Here is a 20,380-nt window from a genome sequence, read left to right on the forward strand (position 1 = left end):
TCAATAGCTAGTTAATCACCTGTATTTTCTTGAAAATAAAGTTTTTCTTATGTTAATTACCTTTATTGAAAAAAAAATTAAGTATTAACGCCTGTAATATTGCAATCAATCTATAATTATTGCTCTGGCTAGAGAGTTACATTCCTGATTTGAAATTGTACCTTTATTATAATATTTCCAAAACGTATTGGAATTTTGACTCCACCCAGCAGTTTTGCGAATTAGCTCAATACTAATTCCTGAACTATAAGCCTTTGAAGTAGACGCATGTCTAGTACTGTGGGCGGAGAAGATAGAAACATCGATACCAGCATCTCTTAGTGTGGTTTTGATCCAGCGACTTAATGTCTGGGTTGAGACAATCTTAAAAGGCTTCTTGAAACTTATAAATAAGTAACCCTGACTCCGCAAAGCTGCTGTTTTACTAAGGTAAGAAATAAGTGTGTGAGCAGGACACACAGCTGGCTTTTCTGGGAAAAAAGGTAAGTCTAATGCAGGTTGGTTTGAGCCTGGCCTAGATGACTTAATTAAATCTGGAATCTTAATAATTATTTTTGATGATGAAATTTCAATGTTGTTTACTATAATTTTTGATAATGTTTGTACCCGATGTGTTGTTGTAAGAGCTAACAATGTAACACATTTATATGACAGTTTCTTCAGAGATAAACTTTCATTAGGGTAATTTTTTGCTAAATAATCTAGAACTCTAGAAGTATCCCAGGTCACGTTGTATCTGGGAAGAGGAGGTCTTAATCTAAAGACGCCCTTGAAAAATCTTTCTATCCTATTATCTCTAGTTATATTTGAATCTAATATAAGTGATAACGCTGCTCTGCAGCTATTTAGGGTGCCATATTGACTTCCACCATTAAATAATGAAGTCAAAAAATTTAATACTTCTGGGACTGAAGCTTCAAACATATTAATTGAATACCTGGTACAGTGAACAAACCATTTCTTTATGGAAACGTCATACTGTTTGATGGAACTTTCTGCCAGAGATGCAAGCATTATGTTTACTGTTGCTAATGGGACGTCTCGTCGTAGTAACGACCGCCGTATAATATCCCGGCAACCAGGGTAAGGTTTTTCTGTACGTTCCATCTGCTAACAAGAGATATTTTTATATTTTCATGCGGTTTTAAAATTAATAAATTAGATATTAATAGTGATTGAAACAGGGGATACCAAGGTTGAGTCGGCCATCTAGGCACGACTACAATTCCCCTGGCTCTGTCAGTAATAATTTTTTGAAGACATCTTAGTATTATTGAAAAGGGTGGAAAAGCATAGAAATAGAATTCAGACCACTTCATTGTGAAGGCATTAATTTGGAAGGCATCAGGATCCCTATGCCAAGATACGAATCGATTACACTTTTTATTAACGCGAGTCGCGAAAAGATCAATGTTAGGTTGACCGAAGGCATTGGTAATTTGATTAAAAGCGGAATCACTGAGTTCCCACTCAATATCTGGGTGGGTACGCCTTGATTCAGCATCAGCAATTGTATTGTCAGACGAACGTACATAATAGGCAAATATATAAACGTTGCGTAACTCGCACCATTGCCAAATATCTTTAGTTAACCTCGTTAGATGTGGGTATTGAATTCCCCCCATACGGTTAATGTAACTGATGGCAGTCGTGTTATCGATTCGTAATAGGATCTCACAATGTTGCAAATTGGCAGCAAAAATTTTAAGTGCGAAGAATGCCGCAAGTAGCTCCAGATAGTTAATATGTTGATTTCGTTCCTGTTCGGACCACTGCCCACTAGTTGATTCAGACCCGCACGCCGCACCCCATCCCGTAGTTGAGGCGTCAGAGTATATCTCTATTAAGTAATCTTCGCTTCTTATCTTGCGCACAGAACTGCCAAGATTTCTTAACCACCACGAAAAATCGCTATATAAAGACTCTGAAATATGGATAATCTTATTGTAATCTTTATGTCCTTGTAGTTTTAAGTATTTAAATCGCTCAAATTGTTTCGTGTATAGCCAGCCATATTCAATGGCTGGGCAGGCAGAGACCAATAAACCTATAATCCTTGCAAATGTTTTAATCTTACATTGGTGTAAATTCATAATCCTAAGTAGTTCTGTGCGAATACGTGTCCTCTTCTCCTTAGGTAAACAAATTTGTAATTTATGTGAATCAATTATAAATCCAAGAAATCTACAAGAAAAGGATGGAGTCAGATTACTTTTATCGTAATTTACTATGAATCCTAACGCAGTTAAAAGTTTAATAGTCATAGTTATATTTTTAGTACATTCATTAAAAGACCGGCCCATTAATAATAAATCGTCGAGATAAATAGTTGATATGTAACCAGCCAAACGTAATAATTGCACAACGGGTTTCATTATTTTTGTAAATATGTATGGGGCTGTATTAAGACCGAACGGTAGGACATTAAATTCATATATCCTTCCCTCAAACAAGAAACGAAGGTATTTTCTCGAATCAGGATGAATTTTTAATAAAAAATATGCATCCTTTAAATCAACTGTGGCCATGAATGTATCTATTGTTATTAATTTTATAACGGTTCTTAAATCTTCCAATTTAAAATGATGCGTTTTTATGTATCTATTCAAGCTCTTTAAGTTTAAAATAAGGCGATTTTTACCGTTAGGTTTAGGTATTAGGAATATACTCGATAAATATTGTGTTGCGCACGGTTCACATTGTGTTACCGCCCCAGATATAAGAAGGCTGCTAATTGCCGCGCTGTACGCAGCCCTTTCTGTAGCCGTGTATTTAGGAGTGATGGGAAGTACTTTCTGTGTAACCTTCTGTGTAAAGGTTAACTTATAACCTGTAATCCTAGAGAGAACAGACTGATCATCGGTTATTAGTGCCCATTGTTGGGCAAATAAGGAAAGGCGACCAGCGAATTTTACCTCGTTTAAAATCGGCGCGTGTTCCGTTGCTGATGCTGCTGCTGCTGCTGCCGCGACCCTTTCGATGAGTAGTCGGGCTTCTGCGCGTGAACAGGCGGGCGGCTCCTGGTTTGGGCCGGCTGCCTGCGCGCCGGCGGAGCTTTCCAGTTTAAACCTCTTGAGGTTGACGGTTGAGGTTGTGTTTTTCTCTTAATTACTGTTTTACTGTTAACGTCTTGAACCCTTATTTCTGTTCCCGACTTCGAGACTATCTTAGCAGTCTTTAAAGTCTCAGCTACATTTTTACCAAAAATATACTTATCTATTTTTGTTTGTGAAAGATGATCATTCACTTCTTTTTTGAGGCATGACGAGATAAAATATCTTCTTTTCATTGAGTCCGTGTATTGAATATCGCAAAGCATCCTTAATCCTTCCATAATGTCCTTTATTATTTTGCTATCTGCCTGATTTTGTATTTGTAAGTCCATTACTTGAGCGAAACAAGAAATGGCTGAAGCGATTTGTTTTTGTCTAGCTTCCATACCCTTATCGCGTTTTAACACGTGTTCCGTCAAGGCGGCCTTGATTTCAAGATTGAGTAACGGTGCCGCGATTTGCTTGCAGTTGCTAGGAATGAAATATTTTTTGTTTCGAAACAATTCCTTGCGCGCTTCCTTATCAAGACCTGCAGTGGCTATATGGATTAAGCGGTCGGCTAACGCCTTACGAATTTCTGAACTATATTCGGAAATGGATGTTGGGTCTTGTCCCAAAATTTCTATGATCTCGTCGGGCAGGTTCTCATTTTCCAGCGTAGGTACTTCTACGGGTTCCGGTACCTCATTAATAATTGCAACATCATCAGACGTTATAGGTACCTCAGGATGCGGTATGTCCATCTCCGCATTTTCCGTCGTAATTTCAACTTCTTCTATTGGACTGGGTGGCCTTGAGCAAACCACAATTTCCTCGCCTGAAAGCGGGTAATTTTATCTTTACAATTCCATCGAATTGTGCGGTCTTATAATTATTAAGAGTATGCATCAATTCCTTTGAAAAGATCGTACTCTAATGACTTTTGAACCATGAAAGGCTCCTGTGAGCCTATCGATGTTCATATCAAATGCTCTGTTGAGCGATATATATCATGATTTGGGTAAATAAATCCCAATTCTAATGTGAATTGTATAAAATCTTACCTTTATTATATTGTAGTATAAGGGACTCCGGTGATGACGAAGAGGTCGACGATTCTCTACGTGTACGTAATACGTCCAATTTTCGTTCCAATTTTCTTATTTTATAATTAATATAATCGACCTCACTGTCCTTAAACTTCCTTTTAGGCATTTTTTCGATAAATTTACGCGTAATATTTGAGAAGTGTTAGTGGTTGAGCACTAAAAACGTGAATGAGTTCTCCCAATTGGGGACCGACGAGCAAAAGTACGTCCTACCCACAAAGAAAATTAAGAAATATCTACCCTACATTTATGAAATGTTTTCTCAAAATAGTGTTCAGTGGTGGCGCCTCAAATGTGAGACTACATCTATATAAATATATATAAGTTAGGTTAACTAATCCACGAGGACAAGGCACTGATGTATAATGGTATTTATATCATTTCATTATAATAAAAGCCCCTTGAATTCCACCAACCGTCTTTGCACCAAAGCACAAAAAATATTCTTTACAATACGTAAAGAATATTTTCTGTTTCTGTATTTATTTATTGACACTACCATACAAATTATTAATAGGACAGTAAATATTTTTTATAAATATTTTACAGTGTGTGATTTAGGGAAGTTAAGTTTAAATGAGCTAAGAACAATAAATAGAAAATAGAAGGTAATAGAAAAATACATATCATTAACACTATTTTAGTACATCGAGTAATTCTATCAAAGTGCTTTGAAAGTAAAGGTCCTTGCTAATGCCACCAAGATATACGTTATTCAAGAGTCAACAAGACTTTTTGCTAGGAATTAGCCAGTCCCTGCATTGCGTTATTATAAATAAATAAGCATTCGCTCAGTGATCGCGTCTCCAATCCTCACTGGTACCCTTAGTATAAGATGTATATGCTAGCTAGTAAAGTCGCTAACTAGTACCGAAATACCACAACGTCATAGTGAAATAAAACTTGTGAACTTGAAAAGCTCAATTTTTTTCTAAACAATTTAGCAATTAGGGGTAAGGGTTTATTATACCCTAGGGGTAGTTTACTCACTGCCATCTTAGGTAGCGGGTTATCACTGCATCATCGCTTTTTCACGGCCGATTGGCGCAGTGGGCAGCGACCCCTCTTCCTGAGTCCAAGGCCGTGGGTTTGATTCCCACAACTGGACTATATTTGTGTGATGAACATGAATGTTTTCAGTGTCTGGGTATTTATCTATATATTATAAGTATTTAATATTTATGTATATTTTCATAAAAATTATTCATCAGTTATCTTAGTACCCATAACACAAGCTACGCTTACTTTGGGACTAGATGGCGATGTGTGAATTGTGGTAGTATGTTTATTATTATTTATTTATTATCGCTTACTACCAGAGGAGATAACAGACAAGCGCTGACTTGTAGTTAAAAAAAAAAACACTCAAACTTCCATACCATGGTTGTGAAACTTTGTATGTTGTAAACAACATACATGTAAAGTTACATGCACGTTGAAGAAATATTTGATTTAGTTTTCTCCCCTTAGCTTATTACCATCGAGTAACATCGTAAATATCTGCATCTTTACATACTTGATTTCCTTTGAACACGTATGAAGCGCTTTACTAGCTTGTTTCTAACTCTGCAAAGATCTGGAATGTACGGGTTCCCCACAAACTTTAATATGAGTACCTTGAAATCAGGAGTAAATAGGTATTTCCTAAGCAAGTGTGCTCCACTTTAGGCTCCATGCCTTATGTGTGATTATAGACAAGGGCTAGTATGTATTTAAAAAAACAGTGTTGTGTCATGGTCTGTGGTGTCACTTAGTTTTCTAACTATCAAAAGAAGCTCTGGGTATACTCAAGACTTTATTACAAGGTATATACATGTTTAGGATAATTACTCTAACAACTATAAGTAGTTTCAATGATATACAAATATTTACGATCACAAAGTACCTGAACTCGTACTAAGGTAAGATCTGTGGGGACACGAGACTATAATGGGGCAAACCGTACTGAATACGATGAAATTTTAATACGTGGTGCGCTCCTTACAATTTACGAATGTTTTTCTTACTAGGCACTTGTAGTGCATACACTGTACATTATACATGTACAATGTAATTCTAATAATCTTTCTTTGCTGAACTTGTAACAAACAGTATGGTTTTTTTTAATTGGTTACAGTCATCAAAATAACTTTTCACTGCTGGACTGGAGGCCTACCCCATCGCGAGAGTTTGTCCATAAAAATCAAGCTGACAGACGGCACACAGAACTGCCGCAACCACATGCGGATATAGGGATATATTAGGCCAACTTGAAGTAAAATATGAATGTTGAAAATTAAGTTTAAAATCAACTGATTTTCGCTGTTCCAAATGGAAATTTTGGTTGGTAGCTCCAATTTTTTTGCAGCATCCCGACAAGCCCGCTTTATACATGCATCGCAAATTTCCCAATCAGGCCAATCGCTTTGAGCGCCCTGCAACAAACGTAGACACGTGGATGTTTAACAAGATTTTCGTATGGCTGTATCTCTAAAATGCTTCATGCGGAATATGGGCTATCTGAACTGAAACTGAAGGATTTGCAAGTTGCAAAGCCCTTTTCGATTTATTAAAATACTACACATGCTCTATTGGATCTGCATCTCTGTGACTTTTCTCTGTGGTGTACAATAAAAGTGTATTCATTCATTCATTCATTCATAAGACGTCAAAAACCAAAACATGTTCCTTGTTTAAATTATTATTTTATTTGAACAAAAAACACTTAGTTGCTTCATTTAAACATAGCGATGTTACATATTATGAGAATTTAATGGAGTTAGAGAATTCACATACAATTAAACTTCTTAATTTTTAGTAATAATTCTAGCCAAATTATGACAAACGTTGCGTCAATTCCGTTTCCGTCAATATTCATCGTTAAACTAAGAGTAGAAATAATACCAAGACTAATCGCGTTTATACAAGAGCAATAATTGAATGCAAATAAATTCGCGCAATAATTGTTCTTCTAGAATAATTGTTACGCGATTTTTGAATGCATATCTTGACAGCAAATAATTGCAAGTATTTTTATATATGTATTAAAATGATGGTTCATAAGATTCTAAGCGATCGATAAAATACAGACATTTTTGAAATAAACAATGGGAATTTATACTATTGTGAATGAAAAGAAAAACAATGTTTCATTTCAGTCGTAATACTAAATATTTAAGGCAGGATTTGAACACTAGGCCTCCGCTTTTTTTACTAAGACAATTCTTAACCCGCTATAATATTGATCGAAAGGCATATATGATAATGACAGTTGGTAAAGCACTCACTACCAGTTTCGAAATTATTATATGCATTTAAAATTTACATTATATTTGATATTTCCTCAAAGTGCAAGTAAAAATAGTAAAAAATAATTTTATAAGAATATAAAAATGTCATAGTTCAATCAATGTCAATGCGGATTAGTTAAATGATTCGTGTACAACCAATTTAGCATCAATATTCCTGAAACCTCCCTAACTTACTGAATGCAAAACCTGACCTAAAAACTATGACGATAAGTCCATACACTTAATATATGCAGCAAACTTTGACGGAAACTGTGCAGGAGTCTCTTCTACATAAATTTTCGATGAAATTATTCGTCTAAGAACTAAAATAACACTATGATAACTACGAGCTTTGGTCTAAAGCAAACAAAGTTTGCAAAGTGAATTCGATTAAAAGTTGTAATTAGGTTAGAATAACATAAGCTTTCGGACTGTGTCGGGTTTAAGGGACAAAATTTGAACGAGGAAATCCATAGGATAACTAGACACCGACATAGACAAAAGGATTAGGAAGTTTAAGTGGTAGAAGGCAGGCCATGTCTGTCGCTAACCGATAGCCTTCGGAGTAGACGAGTTCTGGAGTTCAGATCCCTCATTAAACGAGCTCAGCATTTCCTCATTCCCTATGGATCGGCTTTGGAGGCGGAAAGTAGCTGGATAAGGATGGCAAAGAATTGTGTGCTTTGCTCCCGGAAAGGAAAAATAATGGGAAGGCCTATGTACAGCAGTGGACTTATTCAGGCTGTTGGTAAATTTGGCAAAAATTTTAGGGTTACAGTAAGATTCTCACTATATCTTATATGTTGCGAGATTTAAGATAGCTGCAACCTTTCTGGCTTCTTTCTTTCTTTCGGATTTCTTTGGCTTCTTTCTTTCTTTCTTTCGGATTTCTTTGCTTGATCTTCTTAATACCGAGACCGATACCATGTAGTGTTTTATATTTCACCTAAGTATGTTTATGTTCAAGTCCAACTCGCACAGTTTTTGTACTACTTTTCACGAAGATCCAATAATGTTGTTAAAATATTTTCGGAACGTTGGTACCAATGGAATCAATTAAAATATTGTTTCACAATATAGGTAACGCTGTTTTGAAATTCGACCCTCTCGTTTTTGCCTTTTTTGTTATGTATTTTATTATTTCCCTTTTACAATCATATTATTAAACAAAGGATTTCCACTAAAACCATTTAAAATTCTAAGATAATATGTTTAATAATGACCTGTAACTTTATAACAGCCGGAAACCTAAAGGAGACTGCTCCTTCTAGACCGTCATTTAAGAGACAGGTCATGGTGGTCAAAGTTTCAGTCACATCATTCCCTGCGGCGCGGTATGTACTTTTCCCATGTTTTCCTAAGCCCATTATTTCATGATTTGTTTATTGTTGTTACAGTTGTGTTATAAAGAGCTTGGTAATTTTTGTGAAAGTATCTAATTTATTTATGCACTTGATATATCGTTCTATCAATATACTATGTATATTTATTTGTTTATAATAAATATGCGTGGGTGTACTATTTATGTAAGGCACGCATATTTAATATAGACCGTTTTTAAGGCATGGGGGTATCTTTACTTGAAACTAAATGGAATCACATTACAGTGCAAAAAGTACAGTAAAGCTTCCCATGAAGTTACCGATTTTCTTAAGAAGTTATCACCTTTTGACGTGACAACGTCTTATAAATTGGTTTGCCGGGTGACACTTCAAGAAACTGCGTTACGCTCCGCTCACGTTATGCGCTCACAATGAGAGCGAGTGAGAGGCACGCGCCCGCCTAAGAGCGAGAGAGACAGACATAAAAAGTGAAAGGCACGCGTCCCTTTGTAGTAAACGCTGTTTCATTGTACGCAAATGTATTGCAAGTTATTGTATGTATATTTGTATATAAATACGTATGTATGTGTAAAGGTAAAAATAAAATTTTGTTAATATGAAATTCAGTGCGAGATTCTTTGTATAAATTAATGTTTTAAATATAATTCTTTGTATAAATAAATGTTTTAAATTGTTACTATTATTTCATCCTTCTTCCTACTATACGAATGAATATTCACATTAAAATTATTTTACCACTCAAAGTCGTTGTCACGTAAAACTTTCGCCCGTATACCGACTTTACAGGCAACTAATTTTTTTATACCATTTAGATTCTTAAGGCTTATGTAAGGTCAAAAGAAGAACGGTACATTCAACAATTGTGTTCTATCATTATGTTTCGGTATACTCAAAAACTATTAAGTAAACCTTCGCTTACTGAGGAGACATTTAGTCATCTTGGCTATTCGAAACGCTTATCACGCGCGATTCTAACAGCGCCTATTTGTACTAATGATCTTATCCATTAGTGTTCAGACATTTTATCTCGTTGTTTTAACGACCAAGCCACATGTCACTGTAGTTAAAGGAAGTCTTTATAGTTATTCCTATTAATAATTATTACTGTTTTTATAGTGGTGAGATAGAGATAGCGGTGAAAGCTAGGGGGGGCCACTCACTGGAGGGGTTCTCTCCACTTGGAGGCTATGTGCGTTTTTGTTTTATTCAAAAATATCAGAGTGAAGGAAAAAGTCGTGAGGAAACCTATGTAATGTCTACTAATCCATACTAGGCCAGCGTGGAAGAATACAGAATCAACCCTTCTCATTCCGAAAATAATTTAGTTGGCGGGGGCCGGTAATGTGTTGAAAATTACGTATTTCTTCTTCTTCTTCTTCTGCTTGCGGCTCAGGTTCGCCTGGTCCCTAGTGTCCCGTCAACCGGCTACGATCTATTGTGACGCCGCTGTCTAGATCTCCCAGCAAGCATTGGTCGCCGCCAAAATAGCAGCACTTTCCTTGCTGGAAGAAGTTTAGCATCATCTGGTTGTATCATAAAACGTATTTAGTGTGAAGTCCGTCAACCTTCATTGTAATAGCATGGCGAGCTCTGAATTTTATGTTTATCTTTTCCCGCTGTGCCATGTAGTGATACATTTATTAGGCTCATAATAATGATAATTGTCTAATTAGTATCAAAGACAACCAAGTTAGAAGTATAGTTTGATGCATACAGGTATTTACAAATATAATTATTATGAAAAAAGTAAAGCTAATTCAATAAATGTAATAAAATATGTACGTTGAGTGGAATCTACGTGAACAAAATAATTTAAAAATTTCGTGGTATTTCAATTTTAGATTGCATTTTTTCCGTAGATGACCTGTACAAAAAATGCCGTATTTTAAATTGCAATTCAAACAATTGAAAAAAAATTGAAAGTCAAAATACACACAACTCCGTAAAGCTAATGATTTATTAAATATAAACTTAATATAAACAAGCGCTTACCATAAAAAAGATCTATAAATAAAATAATTAGAGTATATATTTTATTATATTTTGTTATGTTTTTGTACGGACTGTTTATTCAGTTAATATTCTGTGTAGCTGAAGATAAACTGGAGATAAATAGATTTATCAACCAACGATTTTAAAAGTCCACAGAAATAAAAATAAGATTAGGGTTAGGTAGGATTTTGATTTCTACCTATTCCTCTGCTCAAAGATAGAAAGAGATAACACATAAATATTTATTGCACTTATACAAGAACAAAGAATGTCTGTAAGTAATATTAAGAACCACTAATAACGTCTGAATTTTGAATAGCAATTTTGCATTATCAAGTTAGGTCCTACATTTTAAGTGAGTTTTACTAGAAAAAAAAAACAATAGTCTGAGCAGGATATAAAATTACTTCTTATTTCACATTAACGATTGTGTCCCCGAGTATCACCAATTCAAAAATATGGAGCTATTAATGCCTAACCTAACCTAACTTCAAAAACTAGATTCACTCAATCTTCCAACTAGTGGCGTGTACTAGGTTTCTTTCCAGGGTATGCATACAGCGGGAAAATTGCATAAAACAGCAAAAATCATCCTTTTATACGAGTTATATATCAATTTTAGGGTATGCAGTGCTTTTGTGCATCTATGAAGTGCACGCCACTGCTTCCAACCCGTGTGGAATGTTTGGGTGTGCTTGAGTTTTAAACGATAACGAAATAGGTTTTAACGATGAAGGAAACATCATGATGAAAATACACGCCTGAGCACTCTCAGGCATGTATTTTCCTTTAATTTTTTTTTCCTCTCATTGTTTTTTCCCATGATGTACAAAAAGGCGCATGAACGGCGCATTAAGGGTTAATAATAATAATAATGGAGACGCATTTAGTAAAAAGCTTAACTTTGTCATAGCAAAACGACAATTCAATTTTATTTATCCATACAAAGGTATATTTCATAAGTGTTTATAGCAGTATATTTCATATAGCAGATCCTCCATGCATTAAACATTAAAAAAAAACCTGCAAAGCATAATATCTTTTTAATACAAGGAATGTACCCATGCGGCATTTAGCAATGTTAGTTACGCGGAATTATCAACAACAAACTGTTTACGAAGCAGAAAAATTTCGATTTTAACGTTTTAAATTTCAATCGAGTATCTTTCTCTGGGGACCGTACTCTCATCGATTACATTTGATGCAGTATAAAGCGGGAATGCACCTTGGGGCACAGTTCGCTTCGGTTCCAAACCGCCGAGTTTTCTTTGTTTGCCGCAGTTCCGCTGTAAAGTGAAAATGGTGCGATGGGAATTTCAAATCGAATGTAATAAAGAAAATGAGGACTTTCATTAATTTTAGAGATCAATGAAGTGAAAATTTTTAAAAGTTTGAGAAGAAAAATAAATGATAAAAAGTGAAACGAGCTTTTGTGATTTTTTTTTCTCGGCAACTATTTTGCTCATATAGCATTTACAAAAATATGGTACTTACATACAAGTACCAGTCAGTAGTGCGTACCCTGTTCAACTTTTTCATTCAAAGGCATATCTCTATTTGTATCGTAAGTATCCGGGGCAAATTCAAATTCAAATTCATTTATTTCAAGTAGACCTACTTTTGAAACGTCAAGTATGTATACTACCGGTTTGGAAAGCAGATTCTACCGAGAAGAGCCGGCTAGAAACTCAGTAGTTGCTCATTTCCAACATCAACATTAACAATCATTTTTCTATCTTGCGGAAGATGCCACTCACAGGGAGGTACGAATATCATACGAATTCTTCTGATACAAATTCCATATCTAAAAAGTCATTAAGTCAATGTAGTTAAATTTGCTATAAAAATTTTGTGTGGTCTTATAAGTAGGAAGAACCGGAAACATTCCCCCTGGCAGGGATAATTTATGAATTTATAATTACAGTTTTTTCTGGTCCGTTCTGCGAAAGCTTCAATCGTGGCTAGTTGGTTAGTTAGCGATTTAGCGTTCTACAAGGAATATTAAGTATCCTTAGACAATATTTACTATGCACTGGACAAAGGTTTAACAATTGTTTACTGTAAAGTCAACATCTGAGGCTGCTCCGGTATCGGATCGAAACGTGCGTAGAAAGTACATTGCCAACGATCTATTTTATGTGGAGTGGATTTGAGAAATTTTAAATTACACCATACCGATTTTCCTGCTTTTCGCGGAGTATAGAAAAATTAAGCTTAATTTTTATAATATTTCATGGAATTCCGCAAAGTAACGCCTGCTTCTATGCAATGTCTTGCAAAAGCGATTTGATGCAGACTTTTTTTTGTACAAATTTAATAATTTTTATTAGTGTTTTTACCTACACTTGGAGGAGAATTTTTATAAATTTAAAATGTATATAATAATTTCGGAACCGACAGGATTTGATCCTGCGACTCTCTAGCAATCGCCCTGCGAATTAATATACGTCTCCCCTACCGTCGATGCCGAAATTAGTATATGCCTTTCACATCAGTCTTATAGCGACTGTAGCGTCATGTAGGAAACGTAATTTTTTGTTACAGTTAAAGTAAATAGTCAGCTCTACAAAAAGAAACAACCATTAGTAGTACGCATTAGGTGAATGTACCAAGGGTCAACATCTGGTCAGCTGGGCCACCGCCAAGCCGCCTAAGCCGGTGCAACTGACAGCCCAATTTTCTTATCCTCTGAAGCAAAAGTGTACTACTCGTGCAGAATAACTTAGTTTTTGTTGCCTCGTAGATGTTGCTATTTCCCGCCAACCAGTAAGCTCAATATTGTTAGATAAACGACATTTTTATGAGCTTGATATTATAATGACTTCTTGGGCGGCGATATTTTTATTTTCTGGATTAAAAAATATAGAGTGAAATTTCGAGGATTCTTTTAGACACATTCCGCTATTTGCTCTGTCAGCTTAATATGTATGTAGGGTGTAAAGTTCAAACAATATTCGTACAAATAGGAATTCGTCACAGCGAAAAAGAATAAATATAAAAAATAGTAATGAAGTCACGTTGGCACGGACAGAACCCAAAAAGGCTGTAAGGATAGGCTAATAATTAACCTGGAAATATGGAAAGTATCTTCTTCTTTAGGTGCCTCTCCAACTAGTGAAGGTTGGCCGTCAGTTTTCGATAATTTTCCTTTTCTCTCGCGAGGCTAAACAGCTGGGCGGCACTCGCGATCTCAGTCCACTCCCTAATATTGCGCAACCAAGACTTCCTCTTGCGACCGATGCGTCTTCCAGCAACTTTGCCCATCATTATCAGTTGCAGTAGCCTGTATCTATCATGCCGAAGCACATGCCCTAGATAAGCAACTTTTTTATTTCCGGTCTTCCAAAGTTCGCGCTGACAACGCTATGTCTATGATAGGAATATTGTTTTCATCCACAAGCTGGTGTTGCTGTTGTGTTTTTTGACCAAGCATAGTTTTGATCTCCCTATGTGGATTGAATGAGTCATGCTTTGCATGAAGCTTTTTTATTATGGAAAGTATATTGACCCTGAGGTAAATATGATTGATTTTCCATTAAAATCGTTTGTGCCACGTGTGCTTGTTAAACCGTGCTTGTAAAACATGGGAATCCCCAGAGGAGTATAAAACTTTATTTTAACTACACCACCTTATAATGTTATTTCACTGAATTTTTTTTTATTCAACTTCAAGTTGACTGCGAATGACTGCAATCTCACCTGGTAGTAAGTGATGATGCAGTTTTGGATTTTAGGCTAACATGTTAGAGAGTACGGTAGTAATCAGTGGCGTGCACTTCATACATGCACGAAAGCACTGCATACCCTACAATTTATATATAACTCGTATAGGAGGAGATTTATTGCCGTTTTATGCAATTTACGGCTGTATGCATACCCTGGTAAGAAACATAGTGCACGCCACTGGTAGTAATACCCCTAATCAGTTTCTACACGACATCGCACCGGAACTTTAAATCGCTTAGCGGCACCACAAGACCATACCAGAGAAAATACAGAAATCTCAAGTTGCCTCTACCGGGAATCGAACTGGGGACCCCCTACTTAAATTCACAGCGCTAAAATCTCGATTTTTTATAGAAATAAACTTTCCTTTGTTTATTTCATATACCTAATATGGAGGAGGTATGTCATCACAATATTGTAAAACATTAACCTTTCATTAAAGAGAGCAACTGCCGATTATAACTTCGTCTTCTTAGTAGAATTAGCATTCCGAACCGGTAGTATAGTCATAATAAACAGACATGACTTTACTTGAAAAAGAAAAAATTAAATATCGTCTTGTTTGTATTCGTATAAGAGAACCCGCAAAAAATACAAGTAAGAGATAAAGGAGTTGGGTTAAACAAATGGCAAACAAACAGAAATTCGTATTAAAATTTAAACTGACTACGTTCTTTATCCGCCTATGAAAATGATTGCTGAGCCACTTGGTTCCCATTTCACACTTTTAAGTTACCTTTTGCATTCATAATGATTGTCGTAATATTTCGAGCTCCCAGAAAGGTTTTAGTAAATATATAATGTTGCCTGTTTACATTTCCTATTTACCGGACTAGAAGTTGTATGTTCGTTCGTTAAAAATAATATCCACAAGGCATGCTTAAAGCGACGCACAAAAATTTAGTCGCCCTGTGAACTCGATCGATTGTATCGATACAAACGCGCCGCAGTGGCGCTCAGAATTGTTACACAGAAAACCCTGTTTCTACAAGACTCCAAAACGTCAAATGGAAAATACACAAACGCGTTACGCTTTTGTACCGCTTCATACGCTATAAAGGCGACAATCTGCTTCTTGGTCATCAATTCAACTCAATTTCAATTTCAATACATAGTGTTATATTTTTTTTTATTTGTAATAATAATAATAAATAAATATACAACCACAATAAACACATCGCCATCTAGCCTCAAAGTAAACGTACCTTGTGTACTCGGGTACTTAGATGACTGATGAGTATTTTTATAAATAATATACAACTTATTATCCCTGCAACTTGTTTGATTTCATCCGTCCACCTCGTCGGGGTTACGGTACTAATTTCTTAATTTTACTGTAGGCAATATTGCTCAATTAATATCTCCATCATATTTTAAGCAATGCTGTAGCCCATCTGGCTCACGAAAGCGTCGTTTTAATTACAACATTAACCCTAGCGAGTACTGTAATGGCCACTCGAGACGATCGTTGAGACACTTTGTTCCCGGTCCACGCTTTGTGATGTTACCTTTTGCGTTCATTATGCATTCCTCAGCGAAGTAAGGGTGCGTGCAAACTGACTAGATTGAACAGTCTCCATAGATGCATGAGGTAAATAAGGTAAGTGCGATTTACGCTCGCGCTACGAGGGTTCTGTACCTTGAAGGGTAACTTACTATACGCGTCCAGGTAATAGTCATCATTGTCAACCCATTAAGGGCCCAGTACAAGGCTCGGGTCTCCTCCCAGAATGTGAAGGGTTAAGGCTGTCGTCCACCACACTGGCCAAGTGCGGCTTGGTGGACTTCATACCTAGAACATTATTGTGACCCTATAACCTTTGGCACGCAGGTTAACACACGATGCTTTCCTTCACCCTTAAAGCAAATGATATTTGATCAAAGGTTGTCTGGGAAAGATCGCTTTAGCGATAAAACCGCCTTTACACACTTAAACTAGTTTTAATTTGTTTTATTTTATCTATTGCGTTTCTTTTTGTATTTTATTTTATGCGATAAGGATTTAATAATAATTACTATATAATTAATTAAATCTCACATAGCAAATGCAGAGGTGCGTGCCGCGGTTCAAACTCGCTGCTCCGAAAATGAAGGCAAAGTCCTCCCAATATGCTATACCCACTTCAGTATAACTATAAATAAATAAATAAATAAATAAATAAATAAATAAATAAATAAATATACTACGACAATACACACATCGCCATCTAGCCCCAATTTAAGCGTAGCTTGTGTTATGGGTACTAAGATGACTGATGAATATTTTTTATTAATAATATACATAAATACTTATAATATACATAAACACCCAGACACTGAAAAACATTCATGCTCATCACACAAACATTTTTCAGTTGTGGGAATCGAACCCACGGCCTTTGACTCAGAAAGCAGGGTCGCTGCAAACTGCGCCAATCGGCCGTCAAACTATACCTACTAATAAAATAAATGTTAGTGCCAAACTCGCTGGAGCAGTGGTGATTATCTTCCATAGACAGCTTTCGGACCTCTGTAAAACTTATAACGTATTCCTCTTGAAAAAAAAAATCTGCTCATAAGCTACCATGATAACGTAATTCAAAATTCATTTATTTCAAGTAGGCCTCATATAAGCATGAAGCATGATAAAGCAACCCTTTACGTACGCTTAACTGTTTACGTATATCAACGCGAGTACGTGAAATAAACGTACGTCTCTTCCCTAGACGGGTTTCGGACCTCTGTAAAACTTATAACGTATTCCTCTTGTAAAAAAAAATCAGCTCATAAGCTACCATGATAACGTAGTTCAAAATTCATTTATTTCAAGTAGGCCTCATATAAGCATGAAGCATGATAAAGCAACCCTTTACGTACGCTTAACTGTTTACGTATATCAACGCGAGTACGTGAAATAAACGTACGTATCTTCCCTAGACGGCTTTCGGACCTCTGTAAAACTTATAACGTATTCCTCTTGTAAAAAAAATCTGCTCATAAGCTACCATGATAACGTAGTTCAAAATTCATTTATTTCAAGTAGGCCTCATATAAGCATGAAGCATGATAAAGCAACCCTTTACGTACGCTTAACTGTTTACGTATATCAACGCGAGTACGTGAAATAAACGTACGTATCTTCCCTAGACGGCTTTCGGACCTCTGTGAGACTTATAACGTATTCCTCTTGTAAAAAAAAATCTGCTCATAAGCTACCATGATAACGTAGTTCAAAATTCATTTATTTCAAGTAGGCCTCATATAAGCATGAAGCATGATAAAGCAACCCTTTACGTACGCTTAACTGTTTACGTATATCAACGCGAGTACGTAAAATTAACGTACGTATCTTCCCTAGACGGCTTTCGGACCTCTGTAAAACTTATAACGTATTCCTCTTGTAAAAAAAAATCCGCTGATAAGCTACCATGATAACGTAGTTCAAAATTCATTTATTTCAAGTAGGCCTCATATAAGCATGAAGCATGATAAAGCAACCCTTTACGTACGCTTAACTGTTTACGTATATCAACGCGAGTACGTAAAATAAACGTACGTATCTTCCCTAGACGGCTTTCGGACCTCTGTAAAACTTATAACGTATTCCTCTTGTAAATAAAATCCGCTCATAAGCTACCATGATAACGTAGTTAAAAATTCATTTATTTCAAGTAGGCCTCATATAAGCATGAAGCATGATAAAGCAACCCTTTACGTACGCTTAACTGTTTACGTATATCAACGCGAGTACGTAAAATTAACGTACGTATCTTCCCTAGACGGCTTTCGGACCTCTGTAAAACTTATAACGTATTCCTCTTGTAAAAAAAATCCGCTCATAAGCTTCCATAATAACGTAATTCAAAATTCATTTAACCCTTTACGTACGGTAAACTGTTTACGTATATCAACGCGAGTACGTAAAATAAAATGTAAAAATAATAATGAGAAAAGATTAACGCACATTATCCACATTCCCATCAAGCTTTAAATACAAAGGATAATATTTACATTACTAAAATGGGCAGTCATTTGGAAAAAATAGCAGGCTTTATCTTTAATAGTCTTTAATATTGAGGCGGGCTCGTTTTTCGGCTTATTTTGGCTCGATCACGTCACTGGGTGAACGATGTCGATTATCCCTTAATGATCGGAGGAGATACTTCTCACGTTAGAGTTAGTTAGAGTTACTCTAGAGTTAGTTCAGACAGTAATAAATTTGTGTAACAAGGGCGACTCGACTCGACTTATACTCGACACATTATTTCATTCCAATACCAGTTAGCACTTGAATGGAATCTCACCTGGTGGTAAGTGATGATTCGGTCTAATATGATGGCGGGTAAGCCAACTTGGATTTGAAATTTGTCGTAATGTACCTACCTAGAGTATTCTACTAGTCAAGCCCTGTCATTCAATATCCATATTGAAGGAGTTGAGAAAAAATACGTAAGCCGCCATTTTTTGGCGATGGCCATCTTGGAACGATTTTCATCAAGCATAAAACACTCTTGATGAATTCACCATCTAAAAAAAAATCAAAATCGGTTCATCACTTCGGGAAATACTATGCCTCAGACACACACACACACATACACATACACACGCACACACACGCACACACAACGCACACACGCACATCCACACACACACACACACGCACACACACGTCAAACTTATAACGCCTCGTCGTTTTCGCGTCAAAGAAAGAAATTTACGAATATAAAAAAATAATTATAATAATTAACTTACTAAACGCGCTATGATAAAGCAATTCAGTTTACCCAAAGAAGGTTAGTTAATTCCTTCCTCCGAAAAGTGTCAGTAGCATCCGAACCGCTAACGAAAACGAAATTAGCTGGCTCATAATTAAAACATAATTAGCAGCAACGGCTTCCGTAATATTCAAGGTGGATCGTCCAGTTATGAATATCGCAGGTTTTCAAATACCTACATTGAGGAAATTTATATTTCAAAGTGAAATACTAACTAATTAAACTTAAGCTGTACGCTATGTGCTATGTTTATTTATGGGATAATCTGTTCGGAAAATGGAATAACACGGAAGTAGTGTTTGTATCTGTGTTAAGAAGTAACACTTCTTAACACAAATAAACATATACTACGACAATACACACTTAGCCATCTAGCCCCAAAGTAAGCGTAGCTTAAGGGTACTAAAACGACTGATCAATATTTTTATGAATTATTTATAAACACCCAGACAAACATTCACGTTCATCACACAAACATTCATCTTCATTCATTTAAATGTTCATCTTCACTGAAACTTGGCTGTTCGACATGGAGATAACTAGATCATGCGTTATAATAAAACTTTCAATGTATTAAGCACCTTTTCTATTGTGGATGTGGTTTTTTCTAATTTTTGTAAAGATTTTTATCTTCCTACGACAAAGAAGTATAAAATATTAACGCTTGTACATAAGTACACACCCGTTTGTTTGCTATATTGTTGGCGCATTAGTTATCTTGTGGTCAGACAACGTAAACGAAAAACGGAACTGTGCTCCTGAGTTGTCTCCTGTGCTGACACGCTTGTTTCGACTCTCTCTAAATTCTGCTCAAGTCCCAAAATCTTGGAAGATTGCGAATGTGCAGCCAGTACCCAAGAAAGGTAGTCGTGCGGACCCGGCCAATTACAGACCTATTGCCATCACGTCCATACTCTGTAAAACTATGGAACGTGTACTCAATAACAAGCTCCTCTCATACCTAGAAGGAAACGATCTTATATCAGACCGACAGTATGGTTTCCGTAAGAACCGGTCTACTGGTGATCTTCTAGTGTATGCCACTCATACATGGGGCGAAGCCATTGAGAAACACGGTGAGGCACTTGCTGTCTCTCTGGATATCTCCAAGGCTTTTGATCGGGTCTGGCACGGCGGCCTTCTCAGTAAGCTTTC

The 20,380-nt window shown here is 36.2% G+C and overlaps 1 protein-coding gene across 3 annotated transcripts; it reads right to left on the reverse strand.

Moving 5' to 3' along the window:
- Nucleotides 1-1,033: 1,033 nt before the first annotated feature.
- On the reverse strand, nt 1,034-4,248 carry LOC120624996. Of its 3 annotated transcripts, none has more exons than XM_039891905.1 (3): nt 4,097-4,248; nt 2,916-3,870; nt 1,034-1,107 (listed from the first exon to the last, which is right to left on the reverse strand). In XM_039891905.1, the coding sequence occupies exons 1-2, from the start codon at nt 4,245-4,247 to the stop codon at nt 2,921-2,923; spliced, it is 1,101 nt and encodes a 366-aa protein (XP_039747839.1). In that variant the 5' UTR covers nt 4,248; the 3' UTR covers nt 1,034-1,107; nt 2,916-2,920. The 3 variants fall into 3 exon arrangements, with proteins under 3 accessions (XP_039747839.1, XP_039747846.1, XP_039747830.1); XM_039891912.1 differs by having other exon boundaries at nt 1,052-1,110; XM_039891896.1 differs by lacking the exon at nt 1,034-1,107 and having other exon boundaries at nt 2,901-3,870.
- Between the last annotated feature and the right edge of the window lie 16,132 nt (nt 4,249-20,380).

This window comes from Pararge aegeria, chromosome 1, assembly GCF_905163445.1.
Source record: "Pararge aegeria chromosome 1, ilParAegt1.1, whole genome shotgun sequence".
Taxonomy (NCBI): domain Eukaryota; kingdom Metazoa; phylum Arthropoda; class Insecta; order Lepidoptera; family Nymphalidae; genus Pararge; species Pararge aegeria.